Source organism: Notamacropus eugenii, chromosome 5 (genome assembly GCF_028372415.1).
Source record: "Notamacropus eugenii isolate mMacEug1 chromosome 5, mMacEug1.pri_v2, whole genome shotgun sequence".
In the NCBI taxonomy this organism is placed as follows: domain Eukaryota; kingdom Metazoa; phylum Chordata; class Mammalia; order Diprotodontia; family Macropodidae; genus Notamacropus; species Notamacropus eugenii.
Genome location: NC_092876.1, coordinates 73,499,659 through 73,520,120, shown reverse-complemented (window position 1 = coordinate 73,520,120; position 20,462 = coordinate 73,499,659). Strand labels below are relative to the sequence as shown.

The following is a 20,462-nucleotide window of genomic DNA, read 5'->3' as shown; positions in this document are numbered from 1 at the left end:
GTCCTTCCAGAGCAGAGGACAAGAGGAAAAAGGGAAGAGGAAAACAACATGTCTACAAATTCACCCAGACCAAAAACAGAGGGGGTCAAGGGTTCTGATCAGCAGTGCGGTTGCTACCATAAGTGGTGGCTATACTTCTAGCCTGGGTGAGATAGAGAAGCGCAGTCTCAAAAAGAAAAGTAAAGGGAAAGAATAGTCTATTTCAAGACTCTCTACTCACCAGACCACTCTGTTCTGCACTACTACCTTGATGAATGCTGCCTTTATGTCCTTATTCCTAAGGCTGTAGACCACAGGGTTGAGCAGGGCAGTGAACACATTGTACAAGAGTGAGATCTGCTTATCTCTCTCTGGCGTGTAGCTGGAGTTGGGTCTCATATAGACATATATGGCAGGTTCAAAGAACAGAGTGACTACAGTTAGGTGGGAAGCACAAGTGGAGAAGGCTTTACAGTGGCTTTGGGTGGACTTGATCTTGAGGATGGCCAAGGTGATGCAGATATAGGAGGCCAGGATGAGTGACAGAGGCCCTAATACCATGAAGATGCTTATGACTAAGTCTACCATCTCAATAAGGTGTGTGTCCATGCAAGCCAGACTCCGGACTGAGGGACCCTCACAGAAGTAGTGGTTCACCATATTAGGACCACAGAAGGGGAGATTCATGGTAAAAAAGGTGTGGACTAGGGAGAAGAAGAAACCAGAAGCACAGGTCCCTATCACCAATTTCACACACAGGCCCCAGTTAAGAATGAGCATGTAACACAGTGGGAAGCAGATGGCTACATAACAGTCATAGGCCATGATCACAAACAAGATGCACTCACTGATACCCAGAGCACTAAATGCATACATCTGCAGCCAGCAGCCTTCAAAGGAGATGAGCTTAGAACTGGAAAGGAAGTGTACCAACATCTGAGGCATTGTGGTAGTGGCATAGCCCACATCCAGTAGGGAGAAAATGCTGAGGAAAAAGTACATAGGTGAGTGGAGGTGAGAATCTAGACACATGAGAATGATGATGAGTCCATTGCCCAGGACTGAGCAGAGGTAGAGAAGGAGAAAGATGATGAAAAGAATCCTATTTGAGGTGGGGTCACTGGAGAAGCCAAGCAGGACAAATTCCATAACAGAACTGTGGTTTAATGCTGGGGACATTGAGAGAGTAGAGCCCTGGAGAGGGAAAAAGAGAATATGGCGAAGGCTAGGGACCTCAGCATTGAATAAGGGTAGAGAGACCCAGGGCACTCTGAGTTACTCAGTTGAAGAGCCCATCTTGAACAGGCCTTCCCTGAGAGACTGGGTGCAATTCCAGCATCATGGAGTCTTGGAGCTTCAGGGATCTTCAAAGATCAACTGGTCCAACCTCTCATTTCATCTATGAGGTCATCACAGGCCAAAGAAGGAAGATGACTTACTCAAGATTAGATGTCAAGTCAGGAGAAGAGGCAGGGCAAGGGTTATGGCCTGTCATTTACTTCTTCCCTGGTGTCCCACTGCTTCCAGTGTTGGTGTCCCCTGATTGCTACAGGATCTCAGAGGAGAAGAGCTCAGAATGCATTTTCTAAGGGTCCCATCTGAGGAAGAGTCTTTTCTAGAGTATCTTCAACAAGAAAAATTTAGTATTTGTTGAAAGATTGCTACTGACAGTTCTTTCCCTTTTTAATTAACTCTAAGTTAGAACCAACTTTTCCATATACTAAACTGAAATCTACTCCTTAACTTTCAGCTACTGCCTTAAGTTCCTCCCTCTGAATTCAGATAAAATAAGCATTTCCTCATCCTGCAAATTACTCCCATCTTAATGCAGTGTAAGAGCATGTTACCTTTTTTGTCTGCCATATCCCATATTAAATTCATCATGACCCTTGAAACACACTAAGACTTCTAGATCTTTTCTCCCGTAAACTCTTGGTAGCTATATTTTCTCTGTCCCATACAAAGTCTTAGCACCACATGGGAATGGGTTTGTTATGTTATTCATGAGGTAGGGAGGTTGTGTTATTTTTTTCCAGACCACTATACTGCCTTAAATTTCATGAACAAGCAAAATTCCTAAGGATACCTCTTTTTTGGAAGAGAGTGAGGAAGGCTCCATTTATCTCTTGAAGGATTCCAGGTGATCCTTGCCAAGTCTGGGAGAATCTAAGATGAGAAGACTCAGAGTTGGAAGAGATCATTTAATCCACCATTCCCTCCCCCATTATGCCAATGAAGAAACTGAGGCACAGGGAAGTTAACTAATTTGCTGAAGGTCACATAGGAAGCAAGTAGTGTAACTAAGATTTAAATCCCCATCTATTTCTACCTCATAAGACTCTTGAAATCAAAGCCACCCCTTTAAGATTGATTAAAATGGAGAATAGGAAGACCACAACAATTCATGGAACAGCTTACTTGAGGCATGCCAGGTTTTCATTCTGCACAAGTAGAGGGAGCCACTCCATGGATGAAATCATTCAGCTCTCTTCTGAAATTTTAAATGATGATAGATAGTATTTCCTAATGAAATTATATCTAAGAAATATGAAAATCAGTGGGAATAAATGTGGATTATTTGAGGGCATCGAAGACGCTCGGGCTTCAAAGGATAAGATTCAGAGGTACTGGAGAGGTGATTATTATTTGAAGGCTTGTTACATGGATGAATAACCAGATTTGTTCATTTTGATCCCAGAGTTTAGCAATAGGGGGGAGATAGAAAGAAGCAAATTTAAGCCTAGGTTCAGGAAAAGGACTTCCTGTATAAAAACGAAATGGTCCGTCTCCAGGGATCATGATTTCCCTGTCACTGAAGGTATTCATACTGAGACTGCAAGACCAACTTGTCATGTATAGAGTAAAACCAATTCCTTCTCAAGCATGGACCAAATGGTCGCTGTGGTCTTTTCTAAGCTTAAAATTCTAAGATTCTTGGTGAGTACAATTTAGATAGTTGGGGAGGAGTGAAGGAGGGCATTGTAGACATGGAAACAGCATAAGCAAAGGCTTAGAAATTGTCAGTGCACCTGACTTTATCAGGGATGGTACTCCTCCAATTTCACCTAAGTGGATAATTCTTATATAGGTACAACTGACTAAGACCAATAAAAGAAAATTCTTGCCACCAAAGTCCTTAGCACTCAGATTTGGTTCAATATCAGAAATGGATGTAGTTCTATCAATGGAAATGAGAATAAGAAAATGCATTGTCATCCTTCTTCCTGCGCCCTTCCAATGTGACATGTTAGCATTAACACTTGAGTTGTCTGAGAACAAGAATTGACTTACTTTTCAATTTGTCTTTCCTGTGCTTGGCACAAAGTGAGTACTTAACAAATGTTTTGACATTGATTCATTTCCCTAGCCATTCACTTATTCTTAGACATAAATCCATAAAACTTCTTATCACTATTCTGAGAACCATCAACTTCACCCTCTTCACTTATGGGTCCATCAACCCCACATCTACCCTGTAAACAGATGTATCCTCAGTCATGTGTACACCAGCTTCATCATCCTCAGTGACAGAGTCATAAACTTGTCCCCATCTCATCCCCTGTTTCATTCTCTTTTCTTCAATCACAGAGAGAAAACAGAAGACAGCACCTTAGAGAGTGTCCACATTTAGGGGAAAATTAGGGGAGGAAGAATTATCAAGGTAAGAGAAAGTGTGATCAGAGAGGTAGGAGAAGAAGTAGGAAATGAAGAGAAGGAATGAAGAAGAACCTCATGGTATTTCTTCTTAGATCCTCTCTATGGCAAAGTCATAAGAGGATGAGGTACAAAGACTGGTAATCTTATTTAAAATCCTTGTCTAGGTATTGACGATCTGAGTGATCACAGGTAAACCATTTAAGCTCTCTTGGCTTCAGTTTACCCATCTGAAAATGAGGTGATAACCTTTGAGGATTTAAATCTCTCACCTTCCAACACAGAAATGTGAAAAAAACAAGGTAGGAAGGTAAAGGAGATGAGGAGCAGTATGAGGAAGACAGTCTAAGGCAAGAATTCAGGCAAAGGATCTCAAATTTTTTTGTATTCTGGACCCCTATGGAGGTCTCCTGAACACCATGGACCCATTCTTAAAATCATGCTTTCAAATGTGTCATATTCCCAGTCTTGCAAAGGAAAGTAAACGCTAAATGAAAAAAATGATACATTTTCCCCTCATCTAAGTTCCCAGATTCTCCAAATCTATGCATGGACCTGTAGAACCCAGATAAAGAACCCTTGCTCTAGGAGTTGGGGAGTGTAAGATTGGAAGCAATGGGAATGACTGGGAAAGAGAAGAAATGTTGAGGGCAAGGAAATAGGATGAATAGAAGAGATGATAATACAGAGGCAAGAGGGGAAGAGAGACGTGGGAATGATGTGGGAATGAGGAAGATGGGGGAGATAGGATATGGAGAGCTTTCCTCTTAGGTTTCACATTTCCTCCATCTCCTGACAAAGCTTTTGTCAGCCTCTCAATCAGTGCCTCATCTCCATCTCTGAAGATCTCTAAATCTCAGCACCCTTGGCTCTTTAGTCCCTTCCTTCTCATGCTGCTTTTCCCCTGTCCAGACTAGCCCTTCCAGACATAACCATTGCCTCAGCCTTCAGACAGGTGGAAGACAAAGACCTCCAGTGAACAGGTCCCTTGCTTCTTTGAAAAGAGGCGTGAGTGAGGGGTAGGCTAATATTCTAGGTAACCAGCGTAGCCAGTGGATTCCAGGTCACTCCAATCAGCCAGCAAAGCAGCTCTGAACTCCTGAGTATTCATGGGCTTAATCTCCCCCCTTTTCTTCCTCTACACTCCCACTCACTGCACCCTGCCTTGGCCTCAAGCCACTGCTGCTTCTTTTAGAGAGAGAAACCCTTTCTGCCAGCGCAGAGAATGTGTCCAGCTTCTGAGAAAGGGAGAAGCAATACCTAAGGAGAAGGTGCCCCAGCCTTGCTGGTTACAGGAGAAGTAATGTCCCCATTGGCTAATTGACTAGGGTTTTTATGACACTCTGTGATAGTCAGATCTCCTCAGAGAAATCAGAGAGAGAATCACATGCTTCCTCCAACTCCTCCAAGGAGGATCTGCCTCCTCTTGTCTTGCCCAATCTCCTCCCCAGATTACTTGGGAATAGGTTTCCTGGGAATTCTTATTATCCAAAGAATATTGTAGTAATAAAGACCCTAGAATGAGGAAAGAGAAAGGGAGGGAGATTTCTCATTATGCCGTACTCATCTGGGATGTGAGTTAGGAGGGAAAGAAAAAAAGGAAAGAAATAGGTAAAACATCAATTATTAAATCTTTATCCAAATTCCTTTACCTCTTGATGCCTTCTTCAATGTCCTTAAATCTCTGCCTGCCTCAGTTTCTTCATCTGTGAAATGATGATAATAGTAGCACCTACCTTTCAGGGTGGTTATGAGAGTAGAAAAAGATAATATTTTTATAGTCATTAAAGTGCTATGTAAATAGTGGCTACTATTATTGCCTACCCAGACTCCTAATTTAAAGTCTTCTGGGGGCCATGAATCCATTACATCCTTCTCCCATTAAAAATGAGTTCATGCAAATGTTGCAGTATAGAAGACTTTCTGGAGCCAAGATGGTGGAATAAATAAAAATCACCTGGCCTGTCCTATATCACCTTCAAAAACGTATAAAATAGCCCCCCAAAATGAATTCTGGAATGGTAGAACCAGCAAAAAGGTGGAATAAAACAATCTTCTAGAACAAGAAACTTGAAAGGTCAGCAGGGAATATTTGTTTCACTTTGGTAAAATGGGAGCACAGTCCAGTGGAAGAAGTGTCACAACAAGCCAGCAGCAAGATCTGCTTCAGCAAGCAAGCACTAGGACTTGAACCCCAGTGTAGCAGCAGGTGAGCAGGCAAAAAATCCACACTGGGACCTTCCACTTGCCTCAGTGCAAAGTGCAAATGACAGTGCCAGCACCTCCATGTGCCTCAGTTCACCAATAGGTGAACTGCCAAACCCCTGTGGCACTATGAAACACCAACCACCCCACATGACTACCCTGCCCCTATCTCCATGCAGCAGCATGTGAGCAGTAAGACTTGCGATAATACCAGTGCAGCACAGGTTCCTCCCATGCCTAAGTCAGCACCAGACAAGACTCCTGTGGCCTCCAGTAGTTCCACCCACCCTAAATCCCACCCTACTTTCACAGTTCATCACCAAGAATTGAGCTCCATGTGAGCTTCAGGGCATCACCAGTGTATCATCAGGCAAACAGCCAGCAACAACAGCCCCAGTCACAAGAAGTTTGGGACAGTTTTCCTTTCACCCCAGGGGCGGAGCTCAAATTTAAAAGTAAGGAAAAAAACTGGAAATTATGAGCAAAAAGCAAACCACAAAAGTAATGGATCTGACCACAGAAAGTTTTTGTGCTAACAGAAAAGACCGAAACTACAGAGAGTACAACAAAGCAAAATACCTATATGCAAAGCCCCAAAGAAAAATGTGAATTGTACTGAACTCCAAAAATAACTTATGGAAGAGCTCAAAAACAAGTTAAAAATCAAATAAGAGAATTAGAAAAAAATTTGGAAAAGAATTGATGATGATACAAGAGCATCATCAAAAAAAAAGTAAATAGCGTGGTAAAGGAAGTACAAAAAAAATGGAAAAAGAAGTACAAAAATGTACTGAAGTAAAAAATTGGTCAAATGGGAAAGGAGGTAAAAAAGTTAACTGAAGAACATATCTCCTTAAAAATGAACATTGAGCAGGTAGAAGCTAGTGACTCTACCTTTAAGAATCAGTGAAACAAAAGCAAAAGAGGGAAAAATAGAAGAAAATGTGAAATACTTCATTGGAAAAACAATTGACTTGGAAAAGAGATCCAGGAGAGATAAATTAAGAATCAATGGACTGCCTGAAAGTCATGACCAAAAGGACAGGGACATCATACTTCAACATATTATCAACATAAAATAGCCTTGATATCCCAGAATCAGTGGATAAAATAGAAACTGTAAGAATCAATCAGTCACTTCCAGAAAGAGATCCTAAAATGAAAACTTCTAGGAACATTATAGCCAAATTCCAGAGATCTTAGTTCAAGGAAAAAATATTGCAAACAGACAGAAAGAAACAATTCAAATATAAGACAGCCACAGGTGGGATTACACAGGATTTAGTAACTGCAATATTAAAGGTTCAGAGGTCATGGAACATGATATTTTGGAAGGCAAAGTGGGTAGGACTACAACCAAGAATCACTTACCAGGAAAATTTAAGCATAATCCTTAAAGGGAAAAAAACTGATCATTCAATGAAATAGAAAACTTTCAAGCTTCCCTGAGGAAAAAAACCAAAGCTGAACTATCAAAACGCGAAAAAGAGAAAAAAATAAATAGAAAGCCTAAAGGATTCAATAAGACCAAACAGTTTACATCCCTACTTGGCAAGGTGATACTTGTAATTCTTAAGAACTGTATCACTAAGAGTGCAGTTAGAAGGAGTATACCTAGACTGAGAGTGAGGGTAAAAGTCACTTTGAGGGAAATGGCATGAAAACTTTAAGGGAGGAGAAAGAGGATTACATGAAAGGGAGAGTACAACAATGTCAAATGTCAAAATGCTTATGTACAAAGCACCAAAGAAATGGAGTGAATTATCTCAAATAAAAGATGCAAGAGAAATTTTTTATAGGAGAGGGAAAGATGGGGGAGATGAGGGGGAATGCTTGAGCTTTATTCTCAGCAGAATTGTGTCAAAGAGGGAATAACATATACACTCTGTTGTGTATAGAAAATAGGAGGGGAAGGAGCTAATTAAAGGGGGGATGACTAATAGAAGGGAGGGCAGATTGGGGGAGACAAGGGTCAGAAACAAAACATCAGAGAGCAGGGAAAGGGTGAAAGGAGAGAAAGATGGATAAACAGGAAGAAAAATAGGATGGAGGGAAATATGCAGTTAGGAATCATAACTTTGAATGTGAATGGGATGAACTCTTCCATAAAACAAAAGTGGATAGCAGAATGGATTATAAACAAGAATCCTACAGTATGTAGTTTAAAAGAAATACACTTGAAAAAGAGAGACACAGAGTAAAGGTAAGGGGTTGGAGCAGAATCTATTATGCCTCAGCTGAAGTATAAAAGGCAGGGATAGCAATCATGATCTCAGACAAAGAAAAAGCAAAAATAGATCTCACTAAAAGTGATAAGGAAAAGGTGCCATGAAAAATGAAGTATTGTCAGTACTAAAGATATATTCACCAAGTGGAATCACATCCAGCTTCTCAAAGGACAAATTAAAAGCAATCATTAGGAAATAGTTTGCCCAATGATACGCTAATAAAGCTGAAAATCTGAGCAAAATCAATGAATATTTATGGAAAAATAAACCCTTCCCCTCGACCTTCAAGACTGTCTTGGGCTGGAAATTTGCTTCAATCTGTCATTTTGTAGCTTCTGCTGCTCTAGAATTTCTTTATTGTCATTTCTACAGGTTTTTTTAAGAGGTTAAGGGGGAGAGCTGTAGCAGGTCCCTGTTTCTACTCTGCCATTTTTTCTCCACTCCCTGCTCATCCTTTCTTAAAATATGATAGTACTCCATCATAATCACATACCACAGTTTGTAGTCATTCCCCAACTGATGGGGATCCCCTCACTTTCCAATTCTATGGCACCAGAAAGGAGCTGTTATACATATTTTTGTACATACAGGTTCTTTTCATTTTTGTTTTTTATCTCTTTTTGAATACAGACCTAGGAGTGACATTGCTAGGTTGAAGGGTATGTATGGTTTTATACCCCTTTGGACAGTTTCAGAATACTTTGAAGGATGACTGAATCAGTTCACAGCTCTACCAATAGTGCAGTAATGTCTCATTTTTCCCATATCCCCTCCAACAGTTGTCATTTCCCTTTTATGTAATATTATCCAATGGGATAAGTGTGAGGTAGCACTTCAGAATTGTTTTCATTTCCATTTCTCCAGTGAAATTGGTGAGGATTCTGCAGAGACATATAAGGATTCCCAGGGCCAAAAGTCTCAAAGAAACCTCAGCCCTCTGTGTTCTCTATGTATGCATTTAACTCCATTTGAATTTTAAGCTTGAGTTCACTCTCCCTAGGAACTTTGGTCATATAAGGAGAGAATGGTTTCTGTCCTATTCACTGTTAACATTATTTTAGAAAAGCTCATTGATGTCAAATGGTTGATTGATATAACGAGGGAGAACTTCTGAATGGGGGCTTCTAATGGCATTTTAAATGGAAAGATCTTTCCCATCCTTTAGTAGACCAATGTGACCTGCTTAGATCACAGGGCAGCCAAAGTCACATGTGGTGGGAGGAACAGGAAGCATGGAACACAGTTGAGAGGAAGTTGGTTAAGCTAATCAGATCTGGAAAAGATGCAGGCAAGTAGGCACAGCTAGGCTCTTGAGTGTTTGTTTGTTTGTGGGAAGCTTCAGTGGGAAGGTCCCAATGGGAGTAGGGGAGAAGGCTTGGAAATGCCTTTGTCCCCCGCAATGCTAATGCTTATTGATTTCTTGGTTACTATGACAGAGTTGGCTTTCTGCTATTGGCATTTGACTTTCTAGAGTCTAAATAAATGTTTTTCTTCTTTCTTCTACATGAAGAGTCTGTTATACTTTGTGATTCAGAACTACATTGGCATGTTCATAGTTGTCCTCAGTGCTGTGAATATTGCCTGGCCAATATTTGGTTTCACAAACAGGATCGCAGGGTATAAAATCTTTATTTGAAGGCAGGAAGGATTTAGAGGAAGAAGCAGATATGCTAGGATGGGAGCATTTACCATATTCTTCCTTGGCAAGGAAATGCACTAAAAGCACTAGACCTTGTGAGAACTGAGAACCAAGGTTACAGGAGGGAAAACCTAGAGATTTGGAAAGGTGTATGCAAGGAATACAAGTAAGACCAGGGAAAGAATTGACAGGAGTATGTAGGAAAGGCTGGATTTTATTAACAGGTTACTATATTGCATGTAAAAGCAGAGATGAGCTGCTGTAGGAAAAAATTCAGAGGGAAAAAGTTAGCTAGTTTCCATGGGAATTCTCAGCATTCAGGTTCTCCTTTAAAAGATCAAGCTAAGTGGTCTCAGGTGGAAGAAAAGGCAACAGCCATTTAGCTGAGAAGAAACAGAAGGCTGACAAAAGAAGTTTTCATACAACTTTTGTACAGTCCCAGCCTAGGTGCCATAAATACAACAGTTAGGAGAAAGTGTGAATGGAAAATGTAACTACATCAGAGTTGGAAAATGAAACAATATTACAGGGAGAGATTTCTCAGGTCGAAGGTCACCCCATACTAAGGTGAAAACAGGAGACCCAAGTCAAGAACACAGTCTTTAAAGATATAATTGAGGATTTTACTTAGCAGGAGGTTACAGATATTTTGAGTCGGTTCATCCTAAGGATAGGAGAATTGGATGATGGTTAATATCTTGGATGGTGAGAATCAGTGATGAAGAAACCATAGGAGTATCTATCGATGGCCTGGATTATTTCAAGTTTATAGGTATCAGTCAGAATCTTTTTGTACAGCAAGCCTTTAGAGATTAAAATATGTGAGGAGATAATAATACAATAAATTTGTTAGTTTTGCCTGCAGAAGAATGTAGCACATAGGGTCCTACTGATTCTATGGGGCCTAGTGGAGATAGATTCTGGTATTCACTTAGGGACTATATAAGAAAAATTAAAGGAGGAGGTAATGAAGACTGCTATAATGATCAGAAATGAACATGCATAATATGATACCCCCTTACCAGTTTGCCATAGCAATATAATAGGGAAGACGGTTCTTCCTGCTTACAAAAATCTAGTTTTGACTAATAATTGGGGAAATAGGGAACCCTCTTTAGGAGGTGCTAAACAAGGTTTCACAGTTAAATGACTTTGGGAACTGGGGAAAAGATAAATTTTCTGAAAGGGAAAAGCAAACAGCTAGCAGATTCAAAGTCAGAATAGATTGACAAGGAAAGAATTTTTTACTGGTTTATTGAGAGCTGGGATAGATTTTGGAAGCATAGGTAGTATTCCTATTGAATACCTTGTCCAAGTTTCTCACACCTTCATAGAGAATAGGAAATTGGTCAAGCCTCAGCTCAGATTAAAGAAACACACAGATGGAATTACAGACCCCATATCAATTTGACCATATATTGGAAAAACAGATCAAATGCTGTACCTAGGGCATCAATAGACATGGGGTGGAGACCTCCCTTATAAATGGAAACCCTGATAAGTTTAAACATGAAACTCTCATCACCATCACAGGACTGGGAGGGGCTGAAATATCAGCCAGACAAGTCAAACTAGTGATGAAAACTGAAAAATTACCTAAAAAAGAATATATCATGGTAATCGTGTCCATTCCTGAATATATAATTGGAATATATTAAAATTTCCCTGAGGGAAGATATCAATTTACAGTAAGGAAGATAGGAATTAGTAGAATTAATAGGGTAAAATAAAAAATGGATCCAGTCACTTTACCTGAACCTTCTAAAGTAATGACTTTAACACAGTTTGTACCAGGTGGACAAGATGAAATTACCAGAACTATAAAGGAAAATGTTGAAGCAAGATGGAACACTTGATGGAATAATCCTCTCTGGCCAGTATGAAATTCAGATGGGACATGAAGGACAACAGTGGATTACAGACAATTGAATAAGGTGACCCTTCCCTTGTATGCTGCTCTTCCAGAAACCATTATTACCTTAATAGAAAGGATCTAGAAATATGATGGGACTTGGTACACAGTTATTGATTTAGCCAATGCTTTCTTTACTATCCCAATAGATTCTAAACAATGGGAACAATTTGCTTTCACTTGACAAGGCTGACAATATACTTTTACATGCTTGCCACAAGGATTTCTCCATAGCCCTACTATTTGTCATAGGATTGCAGCTGAACATTTAGATGAACTAGAGCTACCTGGTATACAGTTACCCACTACATAGATAATATTATGATACAAGGAAAAATGTAATGAAGTGGAGAAGAGTTTGATGCTTTTAACTGAGCATATGAAAATGAAGAGTGGGAAATTAATCCTGCAAACAATCAAGGACAACCTCAAACCCTTAAATTTTGGGGTATACAATGGAATAAGGGCCTGCAAGAGATTCTTCCACAAGTCTGACACAAGATTCAGGCTTTTCCTATCCCCACCAATATAAGAAAGAGGCCCAAAAGTTTATAGGATTATTTGGATATAGGTGACATCATGTACCCCATCTAAGACAAATTTTGAAACCCTTATGTAAAATTACTAGGAAAAAATATGAACTTCATTGGGGACTTGACAAGAGTAAAGCTTTTGAAGAAGCACAGCCCTAGATTTATGGCTTATGCAAAATGGCCTGGTGGAATTACAAGTGATTGTACAGAATGAATATGCAAACTGGAGTTTATTGCAAAAACAACAAAACTGAAATGTACCCATAGGATTTTGGTCTAGGACACTCCCTTCATCTGGAATTCAATATACCCCTTTTGAAAGCAATAGTTAGCTGCATATTGGGCTTTTGTCAAGACTGACCAACTGCCTTTGGGCCAGGAGGTAATATTAAAGCCTGGAATTCCAATTATTACCTGAGTAATGAGTAACCCAACTTCTCACAGAATTGGATATGCTCAAGAGGTTAGCATAATTAAATGGAAATGGTATATTCAAAAGAGACCTAAAGCTGGCAAAAGTGAAATTTCTTCTTTACATGAACCTACAGCAAACATAGATACTGAGGTAAATGATAAACCCTCTGACCCAAAGCAACAGTTGGTCCAGTCCTTGGTAAAATGGAATGAGGGATATGATGGATGAACTGAAGAACAAAAGAGACATGCATGGTTTACTGATGAGAAAGCAAAATATTTTGGCCACAAAAGACACTGGAAAGCGGTAGCCTATAACCCATGTACTAGGTGGACTTTGGAAAGTACTGGAAGAGGTGGAAGTAGTCAATATGTTGAACTAATGGTAATACATCAAGCTATCAAAACAGAACAAGTCACATATTCACTGATACATAAGCAGTTGCTAGTGGGTTAGCTCCATGGATGCCCATGTGGAAAAATCAAAATTGGGAAATTGATGACAAACAAGTCTGGGGCAAAGAATTATGGGAATATATATAGGACATGTTTTTGGTTACTAATTTGTCGGTTTTTCATGTAGATGCTCACATGGCCATCACCATGCCAGAACGTGAGTACAGTGCACACCCTGATCAACTAGTAAAGACTGCTACTCAATGTATTGTCCCTATTCTGACACCAACTGATGATATGGTACTAGCAAAATGGGTCCATCTAATGGCCAGTCATTTAGCGGCCCAGGTGACACATCAGTGGGCAGAAGACCAAGGTATTAGTATCTCTCATTCATTGTTAAAAATAAGTAGCAGATGAATATTATATATATATATATTATATTATATATATTATATTATATTATATACACACACACACACACACACACACACACACACACACACACACACACACACACACACACACACATTGGAAAAGGAACAAACTGTTCCTAGGGAAGTAACTGGAGAGATAGCAAGGGGAAATGTACCAGCCCAGATTTGGCAAATAGATTACATTGAATTTCTACCCTAAGCTAAAGTATGCAAATTTATATGTACTTGTGTTCACATCTATTCAGATGTAATAGCAGCTTATTCCTATAAGAATGTAACCCAGAAAAACTCCTGCAAAATTCTATGTATCATAAGTCTATATTATAGAACCCCACTGCAGATGCAAAGTGACAATGGGTCACATTTCAAAGATAATGAAATGAAGAAATATAGTGTATTAAACATATAGAATGGACATATCATATTCCATGAAAGCATCTAGGTTAATTGAAAGAACAGTTAAGGAAGTTAAGTTCTAATGATTCTTATCAACATTGGAAAAATATTTTGTTCACTGGTTTGCATAATTTGAAGAGTAGACCATTGGGAGGAAGTACACCTCTAGCCAGAATGATGACCCCAGATCTGCAAATTAGAAAATAACAAACACATAAGATCCCAAATGTTGAGTACTGGACTGTGAGGCTAGATGTCCCAGCACTGTATCCAGGGACACCTGATTGAGTAGGCTATGTTTTACATTGTTTACAGGACTTTAGGTTAGATAGAAAAGAAATAAGAAAAATCTCCACTGGAATATGTATAAGAATCCCTAAAAATCATTTTGGACGGATATTACCTAAATCAAGATTAGCAGCTTGAGGAATACATGTATTGGCTGGAGTGTTAGATTCTAATTATCAAGGAGAAATTATGGTGACATTCCAAAGTTCAGATGAACTCATACAGTCTTGCAAAAATGAAAAAAGTTTCAAGTGATTATTATTCCTTGTGAAACAATACCCCATGTGGAAACTGACCTTCCTTCAGAAATAACTAGCAGAGGAACAAAAGGACTGGATTCTACTGATAGAATAAAATTGGGAGCCAAAGTATGAGTAAAACAGGAGCCAGATAATGTTCCAAAGACTGCCGAAATTATAGCACATGCGAAAGATAATACCACAGCTGTTGCTTATTCAGGAGAAGATGATTACCAAATTGTACTCTTACCTCACATAATCTACCATGAATGAGGTTATGGGAGTGAGTTCATGGACTCCAGAAGCACAGCTGACCTATATCTACCCTGCTTCTGGTTATTGTCTCCTTGTTTCTTTCTGGCTGTTTGTCTGTTTAACTTGTTTGGTAGATTTGTTTCCTGTATCTATACCCTCCAGCTGCAGATGCCTAATTCCTTAAGCCAGATGTCAACCCTTGTCCACAACTGTGATGTGTCACCCCTGGACATTGTATCAATCAATCTCTGGAAGCCACTTAAAGAACTGACTCCTTAAATGGGATCTCTTGGGCCACAGACAGCTCTACGTCCAGTCTCAGTGGGAAGTATCTATGGAAGAAGAGACCTTCACCCCTTACCCCAAGATTTTGGGCCCCATTTGTTAGGGGGGGAATGTTGGGGTACTTTTGCTTAAATACCACACTAAGATATTGTTTTATATGCTTGTTTTGTGTGATCCCTGCTATATTGATGCAAAGTTCTATTGACACCAGTTTGCCTTAGATATTGTTTCATATGCTTATTTTCTGTTATCCCTGTTATAATTTTGTTGACACCAGTTCTACCAACCTATGCAATGAATGCAAAAGATCTTGGGAACAAATGTGATGGTAATTTAAATGGGAAGATCTTTCTCATTCATTAATAGGCCATGTGACCTGCTTAGATCACATAGAAGCCTAAGGAACACATGGTGGGAGGAGCTTGCTGAATGGGTGGAACAGAAAGGGTGGAGCAGAGCAGAGAGGAAGTTGGTCAAGCTAGAAAGAGCTGGGAAGGACACAGGCAAGCAGGCACAACTACACCTGTAGGTGTTTGTGGGAAGACCCTGGGGAGGGGGCAGAGGGAGGGGTGAGGCAGAAAGGGGAAGGCTTGGAAATGCCTTTGTCCCTTGCAGGGCTGATGCATACTGATTTCTTGGTTACTATGACAGATCTGGCTTGCTGGTATTGCGATTTGGCTTTCTTGTGTCTGATTAAATGTTTTACTTCTGCCTTCTATGTGGAGAATCTGCTATACTTTGTCATTCAGAACTATGCTGGCATATTCATGGTCACCCTTGATGCTGGGAATATTGCCTGAACGATACAGGGCTCTCAAGTGATAGAATAAGAAGCAATCATACCTCAAAGTTACTTCTAAAATCCTGGGGGCATGAGTCATTATTTGCTCTCTTGGGACTGAAACTGCTGTTGTAAAGGGTGTTGGGCCAGTGAGCTTGGAGCAAGTGTCTGTCTTCCTATATCTGTTGCCCAGCACAGTGACAGGCGCATACTAAGCACTTAGTACCTGCTGAACCAAATGGAATTTGTGCCTCACCAAAGACTCTCACCACAGTCTCTCTTGGATCTTTTGTTTGCCTAGCTTTTCCCTTCTTAAACTATAAGGTCAGGGCAGTGTTACTGTCATCCTTTTATCTCTCCCAGTGCCTATTTCCATCCACAGTTCATGTTCAGTAGGAGAGGTGACAAGGATGGAAGACGGAGGAGCAAATAAGCATTTATATATTACTTTCTATGAGCCAGGGAACGTGTGAAGAGTTTTACAAATAATAAAAGTGTGTTGAATTGAAATGAAAACTCTCTAGCTCCTCCATTCCAGCATTTACCTAGTCTCATTTTTGCCTCTGTGATTAGGGATCCTAAGACCTTTGACTTTAAAGCTAGAAAAAAATTTTTTTCAATGATCTGGTTTAGTCTCTTAATTTAGAGATGAAGAAACTAAATATCAGAGAGGAGAAGTTGCTTTCCCAAAATCACATTTGTAGCAAGAAGCAGAGATTTGCTTATGTTTCTCTACCTTCTCCTTTTCATCCACTACTATAAACACATTCAGTGATTAGATAAAATCCCACAAGTGCTATGATGCCATCCGTAGGTGTTCTAGGCCATTGAAATTTGGGCCTCTCACTTTCTACAAAGGTCACATTCTAGGAGTTTTAAAAAAGCACTTGGTTCCCTTTTGTTTGTGTTTTTATGTGTGTGAGAGGAGGAGAAAGGGAGAGAGGGAGAGAGAGAGAGAGAGAGAGAGTAGCAGAGATGGAGACAGACACAAATAGAGGGAGAAAGAGAAAGAGGGATGGAAAGAGAAAGACAAAACAGAGATAGAGACAAAGAGAGAGAAAAGGAGAGAGAGTTTTTCAAAGAGAGATAGACAAAAGGCAGACAAAAAAGACAGAGAGAAATAGAATGGGATGGGGAGAGAGAGGAGAGAAAGAGAGAAGGGGAGAGAGAGAAATTGGACAAGAGATTGAAAAAGGTATTGAAAGGGAGAAATGGAGAGACAGAGCAATAGAGAAATAACAGAGGTAGAGACACACACAGAGATTCAATAAAAGGTCATGGTTCAGGTTAGGGCCATTTGTCTACAGGTTTGTTTTTCTTTCCTCCTTCCCACCTCCCCTGTTGTATACTCATGTATAGAAAACACTCAAAGTGCAATGAAAAACAGCTTGTTTTTATGTAGAGATGAAACCCATAATAGAAGTACCAACATCAAAGAAACAAATGTATAAGTACCAGACCAATTTTTGCAGGATGCTGTGAAACAGGAAAGGAGGAAGTATAGAGGGGATAAATTCATCCACTGTGAGTATTACAGTCAATTTTCTCCAGGTAGGTCAGTCCTTAAGTGCAAATGGGAGCCAGGTGAGGGTCTGATTGCTCACAATTATGTTCAGTTCAAGGCAGCACCATACCTCCCTTGCCTTCCACTGGGGGCATCCAACCCTGAGGCTTCAATGCTCCTTGGATTCTATGTGTTGAAGTCATCCAGTCCCTCCTTCCAGGTGAGTAAAACTACATTTCCCATCAGCCTCTGACTGATAAGGGGCTACATGCCTACTATTCCTAGGTGTCTCCCTCAGGTAAGTTTTCTTTGACCTTCTGTTGTGGGCAAAGATTACTTTCTGGCCTTCACTAGAGCCTCCCACAGGACTGATACATGGGGAGGAATGTAGTGAAAACTCTGTAAATAATTTGTGAGTGATTCCTTCCATGCAACTGTATATCATTAGTATTAGGTAATTATATGTAATATATGTGACCCTTTAAAGATTGCAAAGTACTTTCCTTATAATTACCTTGTGAGGGAGAAAAGGGCAAATATTTTCATCCCTACTTTATAGATGAGGAGGAGATCTCTGAGTTTAAACTTCTGTTTCTGAGAAGAGATTCCAAATGTTAGACTAGCCTTTCTTCATCCATGAGGATGATGAGGACTAAGATGAATTCTACTTTGTTCTGGTTAACTCTGGAAGGTAAGTGATGCTATAGGCCTGTTGTAGGTCACAGACCAAGGTCTCAAGACCTGTAGGAATGAATGGGCCCTGCCTGCCCTGGATGGTAGCGCATACCTACAATCCTTGCTATTGTGGGAGGCTAAGGCTAGTAAATCAACTGAGTTTGGGAGTTCTCATATGTGATAGGGATAAAACTAATCAGTTGGATACATTAACTACAGCAACAATATGCTGAGCCCCTCAAGAGCAAGTAATGAGAGGACAAGAGGAAGAGGAAACCAGGCTGCCTACAGATGGGCAGATTGGCCCAGATCAATAATGGAATGGGATAAAGCGTGCTGAGCAGCAGCGGAGTTGGTACCATAAGTGATAACTATACTTCTAGCCTGGTTGAGCTAGGGAAAGAGTTTCAAAAAGAAAAATGAAAGGGAAGAATAGTCTATTTCAAGACTCTCTACTCACCAGACCACTTTGTTCTGCACTACTACCTTGATGAATGCTGCCTTTATGTCCTTATTCCTAAGGCTGTAGACCACAGGGTTGAGCAGGGCAGTGAACACATTGTAGAAGAGTGAGATCTGCTTATCTCTCTCTGGGTTATAGCTGGAAGTGGGCCTCATATAGATATATATGGCAGGTGCATAGAACAGAGTGACCACAGTTAGGTGGGAAGCACAAGTGGAGAAGGCTTTACAGCGGCTTTGGGTGGACTTGATCTTGAGGACGGCCAAGGTGATGCGGACATAGGAGATCAGGATGAGTGACAGAGGCCCTAATACCATGACGATGCTAAGGACTAAGTCTACCATCTCAATAAGGTGTGTGTCCATGCAAGCCAGGCTCCGAACTGAGGGACCCTCACAGAAGTAGTGGTTCACCATATTAGGACCACAGTAGGGGAGATTCATGGTAAAAAAGGTATGGACTAGGGAGAAGAAGAAACCAGAAGCACAGGTCCCTATCACCAACCTGACACACAGATCCCAGTTGAGGATGAGCATGTAACGCAGTGGGAAGCAGATGGCTACATAACGGTCATAGGCCATGACCACAAAAAAGATGCACTCAGTGAGACCCAGAGCACCAAATACATACATCTGCAGCCAGCAGCCTTCAAAGGAGATGAGCTTAGAACTGGAAAGCAGATGTGCCAACATCTGAGGCATCGTGGTAGTGACATAACCCATGTCCAGTAGGGAGAGAATGCTGAGGAAAAAGTACATAGGTGTGTGGAGGTGCAAATCCAGGTAGATCAGCATAATGATGACTCCATTGCCCAGGACTGAGCAGAGGTACAGAAAGAGAAAGATGATGAAAAGGATCCTATTTGAGGTGGGGTCACTGGAGAAACCAAGCAGGATAAATTCAGTAACAGAACTGTGATTTGGTGCTGGGGACATTGAGACAATAGGACCCTGGAAAGAGAAAAAGAGAAGATGATGGAGCTTAGGACTGCAACACTGGAAAAGGGCATAGGGAAGCAGAGCCCTCTGAGTTCCTCAGATGAAGAAGCCACCTTCAGTTCGACTTAGATAGTTTCTATAATAAGATCATTAAAAACTGAATTGGGCTTGACTAGGAGAGACTTGAATACCAGGATGAGGGGTTAAGGCTTCTTTCCTTGCCCCTGAAGTTTTCTGATTAGGTAAGTGACCTGCTCAGAAATGTGCTTTTTCTGAACATTTTAATCAGCATTTATAGGGGAAATTGCACATGAGGAAGACTGAAGGCAAGGAGATCAGTGAGGAAGCTATTGATGAGCCCAGGTGAGAGGCCTAAAGTAGAGCATTTGGGTATGTGGATGAAGGGGACAGGAGAGACCCTAGAGGGCTTTTAGAGGTAGAATCTGCAGGACTTGGCACCTGACTAGGTGGATAAGGAAGAAAAAGGAAATTCAGCAGCAACAACATCTGTGTGATACTTCAAGTTTTGCAGAATTCTTTACTTATATTACACATTTGGAGATAATGTGGGATCTTCAGCCTAGATGACTGAGAAGAAGATAGTAGTGTCAGCTAGAGGAACAGGCAAGTCCAAAAGTAAGCTCATTGATGGGTTGTAGAGGAAGGGAGAAGAGGAGTTCTGTTTTGCCATACTGAGATTAAGTAATTGTCAGGAGATCCCTTCAGGTAGAGAGGTGCACTGAAAATCTGGAGATACTGAGAAAGGCAATCAGGGCTCTAGATAGAGGTCTGAGAGTCAAAATGTTAGTCATATTGGTCTGGGAGTAGATGGAGTCAGTGAGGAAGATAGTGCCTAGAGAAAAGAGAACAGAAGCTAGGACCTTCAAGCACACCCATATTTATGGAAAAGCTGGAAGAGGAAAAGCTATCAGGGTCAGAGAAAGCATGGCCAGTGAGGTAGGAGAACTAGGGAATGGAGAGAAGGAAGGATGAAAATCATGGACCTGGATGACCTTGATTTTTCTGCTTAAAGTAGAAAGGTAAGGGCAATTGCTGACTCCATGTTTGTAGAGAAGCACCAAGGGCCCTTCTGGGGTGAATGAGGGCTCTTTGTGTTGGAATAAGACAATGACCTGCATGACTCTCTCCTATAGTATTTGGCAAACAAGGCACTAAGGAAGCCACTTCCTCATTTTCCCCAGTAATAAATCTATCAGCTCTCTCATCCCTACTGGAAACTC

At 40.6% G+C, this 20,462-nt stretch overlaps 2 protein-coding genes across 2 annotated transcripts; both read right to left on the bottom strand.

Moving 5' to 3' along the window:
* Window positions 1-216: 216 nt before the first annotated feature.
* On the bottom strand, window positions 217-1,158 carry LOC140508602 (olfactory receptor 2A12-like). The gene has a single exon (XM_072616514.1). It carries the CDS (start codon window positions 1,156-1,158, stop codon window positions 217-219), a length of 942 nt encoding a protein of 313 aa, XP_072472615.1.
* A 17,118-nt stretch (window positions 1,159-18,276) lies between these two features.
* Window positions 18,277-19,218, bottom strand: LOC140508601 (olfactory receptor 2D2-like). Its single transcript, XM_072616513.1, has one exon. It carries the CDS (start codon window positions 19,216-19,218, stop codon window positions 18,277-18,279), a length of 942 nt encoding a protein of 313 aa, XP_072472614.1.
* Between the last annotated feature and the right edge of the window lie 1,244 nt (window positions 19,219-20,462).

What these genes read in the sequence shown, in the direction of transcription:
- LOC140508602 (XM_072616514.1), bottom strand. Translation starts at nt 1,158, where the DNA reads ATGTCCCCAGCATTAAACCACAGTTCTGTTATGGAATTTGTCCTGCTT.
- LOC140508601 (XM_072616513.1), bottom strand. Translation starts at nt 19,218, where the DNA reads ATGTCCCCAGCACCAAATCACAGTTCTGTTACTGAATTTATCCTGCTT.